Genomic DNA, 8,566 nt, shown 5'->3' with positions numbered 1-8,566 from the left:
TACCAGCTTTATAACTGATCCAAACCGATGCAGGAGGGGATCTCCTCTAACAAATCATATTACAAACCAATAACAGCATAAACATTCATTCTTCACAGAGATAAGAATTTAATGTTGATTGGTATGGAGGTCTCTTGCAAAAATTATCATGGCAACCCCATCTATGAATTACACAATGCTAATTTTGAATTCATCAAGTTCTGATGGGGGAATTGTGTGGCACAAAATAGGTGACAGTACTATGGAGCTCATAGACTCAGACGATAGGCTCTATCAGCCCTAGAGCAAGCAGGCTAGCATGAATTATCACTCCTTACCAGAGCCTGTACCCTGGACCCACCTAGCCAATGTCAGCCACTTACCACCCAAGGAGCAGAAACTCATAAAGGGCTGAAGTGCAAAACCATCAACCAAGCAAAAGGAATTCAACAGACAGTCCACTACGCAGAATATACTGGAGAAGTCAGATAAACATGTGAAAACTAATTCAGCAAATATCACTTTACAGAATAGGACTTTTTAATGCTGAATTGAGTATGGCAAGTAATATAAAATTGTAGGCAGAGGAGGATGTGTCACCCTCTAGTGTACAAATGTGCCTGAGTGAAAATAAGTGTTGTCTATATGGGTTGCAGTCTCCTCCTTCCTCCTGTGTTGCCAGTAAAGCCTGAGTTCTGAACATGACAACAATTAGGAAGAAAACAAAAGCAACAAACAATGTCATTTTATTTTATTTAGAAATTGAAGTCCTCCCAGTTGGTATCACACATTGTCATCAGCAATCATTAACAGTATTCAGCAATGATAATTCAAATGTGAAGAACATGGGCTGATGTCTCGTTAGTGTATCAGACAGACCAGTGGGTGGTGGCCTTCATAACCATAACTATCAATTCATCTACTCAACTGACCAGTTCTACTTAACATAAAACTAATCTCAAAGCATCAGTTGCAATATGAGAGGTCAATACACAATAACACAACAGGCTTTAGCAGCTCATATTAATCGTTTGTCTGGCTGATGATGGTGCTGTAAACAGATAGGCATAGAAGGTCCGGAATAAGGAAGTCCCACCCAACCAGTCTCCTCCATCTCCTCTCTTTCTCTGATCCCATAACATAGGAGCTGCCAGGACTGGGGTCATCATACTATAACCTTTCAGCTTTGGGCTACAGTAATCATATAAAGTCCTGGAACACTACAATGGGAGCAGAGAGAGAGGGGAGAGAGAAGGAACAACCAAAAAGGTATCTATATAGGAAAGAGTCTATGCTGTGTGAGTGGTGACAGACAGCAGCATTGGTCTGAGTGATTACGGTTGGATGATGGAGGGAATTGAGATCTACAGGATGACACAAGGTGGGCGATTCCTGGTCCACTTCTCCACTTGCTTGCCATCATAGGTGTTCTGGAGAGCGTCCCTGACCTGAAGGGGCATACACATTGTTGAGACCATTTGCGTCAATTTCACAACATTTGTGTCAATTTCAGTGAACAAACTGGCTGAAGTTGAACTTCAGAGGAGAAAGCTTCCGGTACTCACATCCTTTTACATGGGGAAGCCACCTGTTTCCAGCTTGGAGAAGACCAGCACCCTGTTGATCTCCAACTCAAAGCTGCCTGCAGAAACAACAGCATCACACTTACAGTTGAAGTCGGAAGTTTACATACACCTTAGCCAAATACATTTAAACTCAGTTTTCACAATTCTTGACATTTAATCCTAATAAAAAGTCCCTGTCTTAGGTCAGTTAGGATCACCACTTTATTTTAAGAATGTGAAATGTCAGAATAATAGTAGAGAGAATGATTTATTTCAGCTTTTCTTTCTTTCATCACATTCCCAGTGGGTCAGAAGTTTACATACACTCAATTAGTATTTGGTAACATTGCCTATAAATTGTTTAACTTGGGTCAAACGTTTCGGGTAGCCTTCCACAAGCTTCCCACAAGTTGGATGAATTTTGGCCCATTCCTCCTGACAGAGCTGGTGTAACTGAGTCAGGTTTGTAGGCCTCCTTGCTCGCACATGCTTTTTCAGTTCTGCCCTCAGATTTTCTATTGGATTGAGGTCAGGGTTTTGTGATGGCCACTCCAATACCTTGACTTTGTTGTCCTTAAGCCATTTTGCCACAACTTTGTTAGTATGCTTGGGGTAATTGTCCATTTGGAAGACCCATTTGCGACCAAGCTTTAACTTCCTGACTGATGTCTTGAGATGTTGCTTCAATATATCCACATAATTTTCCTTCCTCATGATGCCATCTATTTTGTGAAGTGCACCTGTCCCTCCTGCAGCAAACCCCCCCCCCCCCCCACAGCATAATGCTGCCACCTCCGTGCTTCACGGTTAGGATGGTGTTCTTCGGCTTGCAAGCAACCACCTTTTTCCTCCAAACATAATGATGGTCATTATGGCCAAACAGTTATATTTTTGTTTAATCAGACAAGAGGACATTTATCCAAAAAGTACAAGCTTTGTGCCCATGTGCAGTTGCAAACCGTAGTCTGGCTTTTTTATGGCGGTTTTGGAGCAGTGGCTTCTTCCTTGCTGAGCGGCCTTTCAGGTTATGTCGATATAGGACTTGTTTTACTGTAGATACTTTTGTACCTGTTTCCTCCAGCATCTTCACAAGGTCTTTTGCTGTTGTTCTGGGATTGATTTGCACTTTTCGCACCAAAGTACGTTCATCTCTAGGAGACAGAACGCGTCTCCTTCCTGAGCGGTATGACGGCTGCGTGGTCCCATGGTGTTTATACTTGCGTACTGTTATTTGTACAGATGAATGTGGTACCTTAAGGCGTTTGGAAATTGCTCCCAAGGATGAACCAGACTTGTGGAGGTCTACAAAGTTTTTCTGAGGTCTTGGCTGATTTCTTTGGATTTTCCCATGATGTCAAGCAAAGAGGCACTAAGTTTGAAAGTAGGCCTTGAAATACATCCACAGGTACACCTCCAATTGACTCAAATTATGTCAATTAGCCTATCAGAAGCTTCTAAAGCCAAGCCAAAGCTGGAATTTTCCAAGCTGTTTAAAGGCACAGTCAACTTAGTGTATGTAAACTTCTGACCCACTGGAATTGTGATACAGTGAATTATAAGTGAAATAGTCTGTCTGTAAACAATTGTTGGAAAAATTACTTGTGTTATGCACAAAGTAGATGTCCTAACCGACTTGCCAAAACTATAGTTTGTTAACAAGAAATTTGTGGAGTGGTTGAAAAACAAGTTTTAATGACTCCAACCTAAGTGTATGTAAACCTCCGACTTCAACTGTATCTTCAAAACAATATGTAGGTTCAACCTTGACGGACACATACACAAAACAGGTGTGAAAACTGGTATTTTACCAAAAGAATAGGTAAATATTACAACATTTGCACAATACATTTCACTGTAACCACTGTGCTTCTGCATCTGCATTGCTTGCTCTTTGGGGTTTTAGACTGGGTATCTGTATAGCACTTTGTGACAGCTGCTGATGTAAAAAGGGCTTTATCAAATAAATGTGATTGAATGGGTATCCAGCTGACCTTTTCGTCCTACAAAGCCTGACACCTCCGCCTCAGGAAACCCCACAGCGACAGCCTGCTGAAGTTTCTTGTAGCGGGGCTCGTACCCTCATTGGCCACTAAAACAGTGATAAGAAAACCAAAACAGTGATGAATAATTAAAACAGCATAAAATGCCAACATACAGACTCAACCTGAGTGTTAAAAGGTATGGCAGTTGCCATATTTCCATATCATTTCCATGGTTTGCATAATGGAAATGTTCCATGATTTCCATAGTTTCCGGCCTCCGTAAAACAAACGCATCCTCCCAAATGTAAATTAATATAAACCTACCAGTATTCCACTCTGATCTGCACCACACCCATGGCTTTTGACTCAGATTCTTCTTATCATTTTACATTTTACATTTTAGTCATTTAGCAGACGCTCTTATCCAGAGCGACTTCCAGTTAGTGAGTGCATACATTTTCATACTTTCTTATCACTCCTTTATTCTTGAATGTGCTTCGCTGATGTAAAGGTGTTTTGCCTGGCTGACTGAAGTGGGAGGAGTAAGAAACCTCAATATGAAAACACAATAGGAGCAATCGTAACCTGCCTCCTTAGTCATGAGTAAGTCTAAAAGGGTATATTGGAATACAGGTTTACTGTCCCAGGTAGGGTTGGGCCAGTGATCAACCGAAACAGACAAGTTACTACATGATAGTTAACTGTTTTTTCAGGTAAAACAAACAATGAAACATTGCAAAAACAAAAACCATTGACAATCAAGTCTCCAAAGGCTCATCATCCTGAGTTATTTCAAGTTTCTATCCTGTTCTTCAGTAATGGATAAGTTCTAGAAAAACATTGAAACATGTAGAGACAATAATATAGCTGGGCAGGGTATTGGATTCCATGTGTGTACTGTGTCAAGACCATAACATGAAGGAACAACACCTCTATGTAATATCTGAGAGGATCTATTCCTACTCAGAGTGAGTTGGAAAAATTTCAGTTAGCAGAAGTACATAACTAGCTTGATGGCAGTGTTATTTTGAACTTAACGCCAGCCAATTCAGGAAGAAAAATGAAATTTAAATTGTCCTCAAATTCTATTCAATGTGGAATTATAATTTCAGATTACTTCCTGAATGTAATTAATTAAAATGAAATTGACCCCAACCCTGCTTAACACATTCACTACAGGAAACACTCAGACACACTATACTGTAGCCAGTCAACAGGGTTTGATCAATGAAGATGCAATGTATGAAACTTACCAAGATGCTTCTTGCTCCAAAGGCTCTTCTCTTCCTGCTGCGGTTGTCATGGCTGGCTGTGTTGACATTACAGCGTGGGTGTAGCCAACAGCACACAAACACCTGTTCCCCCTATAGAATGATCACATGACAGTGGTATTAGATGTCTGAATGTGAGCATCAACAAGAGAGTAATTACTGAGACTTACCTGAGTAACACACCTGAGGTGCTTTGTTGCCATGGGGATGTACTGTAAGAACAGTTCAGACCTGTGAATGAGTCAATACTCTAATAATAACATGTTAGTATGTTGTTACATAGCACTTTAGAATTCAATTGTTCTTCCATTCTTATGGAGTTGAGTAGTTATTACTGAAGTGAAACAAAGAGAAGAAAAAACATATGTTAAGTCATTTTGAACATGACACGTTAAGAAAGACAATACTAACATCTTTATACAGTTAAATAATCCATAATTTTATTTTGTGATAGAAGTTCTCCCAATGGGTATCATACTTGACAGCCCTGGGCAACGGGAAAAAAAATATTCAGAGATGATATTCAATAAACTGTACGCATAAACAGATGCTGATGAGGTGTCGTTAGTGATAGACAGACCAGTGAGAGATGGCCTTCAAAACAACTAAGGATTTATCTACTTGCAAGGTCAGCTCTACTAATAGTAAAGCTGATCATATATAAAAGCCACAGAGTCAATGAAAATGCATTATCTATGATTCAGTGGCAGTATACAATTGCGAATTCACAAGAGGTTTGGCTACTATGGTGTTTCTCACATTTCGGCTAAAGAGAAACCTAGTTCACTGTTAAAGACACTGCCTGGAATGCTCCAGACAGATTAGCTATAAGATGGACAAAAAATAATAATATATATTACATCCAAGTTCCGACATAGATATACATTAGTTTTAAAAATAAACAAAAGTTGTAATGACAGAACTGACACACAAAAAACCCTGTAAAAAGGCTAAGTTTCGACCTAGTTTAAAGTGTCTCCATTTCATAGACTTTAGAACACATCTTATTAAATCAATTGACAAACATTGCATTGACAGTGACAGGTTTAAGCAGCACGTTCATCAGCATAGTAGGGTACAGGATACAAGTTGTGAAACAGGGCTTATGACGCTTAGAGCTTGTTGATATAATTATTTCCACAGAGGGCTGAAAATAATTTAGCTCCTTCCCTTCTTGAGAGGAATTACAACAATCAGGCAGTAACTGTCTGCCAGGCAATGAGGCTTTTGGAATATAACAGGGTGTTCCCCCCAACCTGTTTGCCCCTCCATCTTACGGTCTCCTCCCTTTCTCTGATCCCATAACATAGGAGCTACCAGGACTGGGGTTATCATACTATCAACCTTTCAGCTTTGGGCTACAGTAATCATATACGTCCTGGAACACTGCAATGGGAGCAGAGAGAGAGGGGAGAGAGAAGGCACAACAAAACCTTACCACAGGTTGTACTCTAAATCAAAGACAGCGGCTTCAGTGGTCTTAGTCCAACTCTGCTAGTGTAGTTTCAACAGAGAGTTGTGTGTCACCCTCATGCCCGGTTAGTGCAAAGGCTGAGTGAGTGATGACAGTGGCAGTGATGGGAGTGCACCGTCCTGTCTTCAGCATGCTGCTGTCAGGAGAGGGCAGGGTTGGAGGATAGAGGGAGAGGAGATCTACAGGATGACACAAGGTGGGCGGCTCTTGGTGATCTTCTCCACTGGCTTGCCATCATGGGCTTTCTGGATAGCGTCCATGACCTGCAGGGGGATAAGACATATTGTGTCAATGGTGCTAGTCATTGGCAGTTGACACACAGACAGTGTGTCAGACATTAAAATGCCAGCTTTGTAAGAAGTTAACAACTTACGTCATCTTCATATGGGAAGCCGCTAGTTTCAAGCTTGGAGAAGACTACTTTCCCATTGATCTCAATCTCAAAACTGCCTGCAGAAACAAAAGCATAAAATCAAGGCAAAACAATGTAGTCTTTCAGACTAAAGTAGAGACATACACTCACCAGCCAGTTTATTAGGTACACCACCCTGTTCACAAAAATGGTTAACTCCTACAGACAGTGAGTCACGTGGCTGTGGATTGCTATATAAAGCAGGCAGACCAGCAGAGGCATTCAGTTACTGTGCGATTGAATGGGCAAAACGAGTTACCTAAGTTACTTTGAGCGTGGTATGATTGTCGGTGCCAGGCACGTCGGATCCAGCATCTCAGAAAAGGCCGCCCTCCTGGGCTTTTCACACACAACAGTGTCTAAGGTTTCCCGAGAATGGTGCAACAAACCAAAAAAATCCAGTCAGTGGCAGTCTTGTGGGCTAAAACAGCTAATTGATGAGAGGTCAAAGGAGAACGGCAAGAATCGTGCAAGCTAACAGGCAGGCCACAAACAGACAAATAACGGCACAGCACAACAGTGGTGTGCAGAACGGCATTTTAGAACGCACATCTCATCGATCCTTGTCACAAATGGGCTATTGCAGCAGACAACCACACCGGGTTCCACTCCTATCAGCTAAACACAAGAATAAACGGCTCCAGTGGGCACGCGACCGCCAACACTGCACAATTGAGGAGTGGAAAAACATTGCCTGGTCCAACGAATCCCAGTTCCTGTTGTTGATGGTAGATTCAGGATTTGGCATAAGCAGCATGAATCCATGTGCCCATCCTTCCTGGTGTCAACGGTACAGGCTGGTGGCGGTGGTGTACCACGGTCCAATCTGCAGCAACTGCATCATGCCATCGCGTCAGTGTAGACCAACATCCCTGTGGAATGTTTCCGACTTGAAGAATCAATTCCCCGAAGAATTCAGGCTGTTCTGGAGGCAAAGGGGGGGGTCCAACCCAGTACTAGATGTATACCTAATAAACTGTCCAGTGAGTATATCGCTACACAGAGGAAATAATATATAGCTATGTCAAAATACTTCACATTAGTACTGTGTCCTTCCCAACACTGTACGTACCTGCATTGTCTGTAGTAGGCTATGTCGAAAGGACCAACTTACCTTGCCTTCCTACGAAGCCTGACACCTCCGCTTCAGTGAACTCCGCGGTTACAACCCGCGCGAGCTCCTGATAGCGGGGCTCGTACCCTCATCCACCGCTAAAGACAACGACAAAACAAAAACATGACTTAGTGATGAATAATTAACCCTAAAGTAGTTGGGGGAAAATGTCCAAGCAATGTTTAAGGTAAACATTCACCAACTAACGTTAGCTAGCATAAAACACAGCCCGTTTCATAATCAATGTGTGGGTATTATCTGCGCTATGAAGGTGGCTAGTTCGAGCTGCTAGCTAATACTGTAGCTAGCTAGCTAAAACGCATGGGAGCTGCCTAGAAAAAAAAGGCGAATAATCCAATAAATGGAAAATAAACATACCAGTATTCGACTTTGACTTGCACACCCATGGCTGTTGAAGAAGCTAGCTAGCTTGCTAGTTCCTTCTTCTCGATACGCTGATTCTGGTTTGACCTAAAGACACAATTGTGTAACACAGATGCTAAAAAGGCTAACTAGCTAGCTAAAGCGTATGAGCAGAGAAATGCTTTCGATTTGTGTAAAAAGAGGTGGGAGGAGCGAGAAAAAGCAGGAAGAAAATACTAGCAGGGACCTGTTCCAATACTTTTAATAATAATAATAATATGCCATTTAGCAGACGCTTTTATCCTAATCGACTTACAGTCATGCGTGCATACATTTTTGTGTATGGGTGGTCCCGGGGATCGAACCCACTACCTTGGCGTTACAAGCGCCGTGCATCCTTTCCCTT

At 41.8% G+C, this 8,566-nt stretch overlaps 1 protein-coding gene and 1 pseudogene across 2 annotated transcripts; both read right to left on the bottom strand.

Annotated features, from left to right (window-relative positions):
- Positions 1-713: 713 nt before the first annotated feature.
- On the bottom strand, positions 714-3,899 carry LOC121568887 (annotated as a pseudogene).
- Positions 714-8,364, bottom strand: LOC121568886 (migration and invasion enhancer 1). 2 transcript variants are annotated; one of them, XM_045217332.1, is made up of 9 exons: positions 8,176-8,364; positions 7,798-7,895; positions 6,645-6,721; positions 4,780-6,534; positions 3,851-4,054; positions 3,536-3,633; positions 3,248-3,306; positions 1,545-1,621; positions 714-1,427 (listed from the first exon to the last, which is right to left on the bottom strand). In XM_045217332.1, exons 1-4 carry the CDS (start codon positions 8,202-8,204, stop codon positions 6,451-6,453), a joined length of 288 nt encoding a protein of 95 aa, XP_045073267.1. In that variant the 5' UTR covers positions 8,205-8,364; the 3' UTR covers positions 714-1,427; positions 1,545-1,621; positions 3,248-3,306; positions 3,536-3,633; positions 3,851-4,054; positions 4,780-6,450. The 2 variants fall into 2 exon arrangements, with proteins under 2 accessions (XP_045073267.1, XP_045073266.1); XM_045217331.1 differs by lacking the exon at positions 3,248-3,306.
- Between the last annotated feature and the right edge of the window lie 202 nt (positions 8,365-8,566).

This window comes from Coregonus clupeaformis, unplaced genomic scaffold (assembly GCF_020615455.1).
Source record: "Coregonus clupeaformis isolate EN_2021a unplaced genomic scaffold, ASM2061545v1 scaf1013, whole genome shotgun sequence".
Classification (NCBI taxonomy): Eukaryota; Metazoa; Chordata; class Actinopteri; order Salmoniformes; family Salmonidae; genus Coregonus; species Coregonus clupeaformis.
This window is presented reverse-complemented; position numbering and strand designations above follow the sequence as displayed.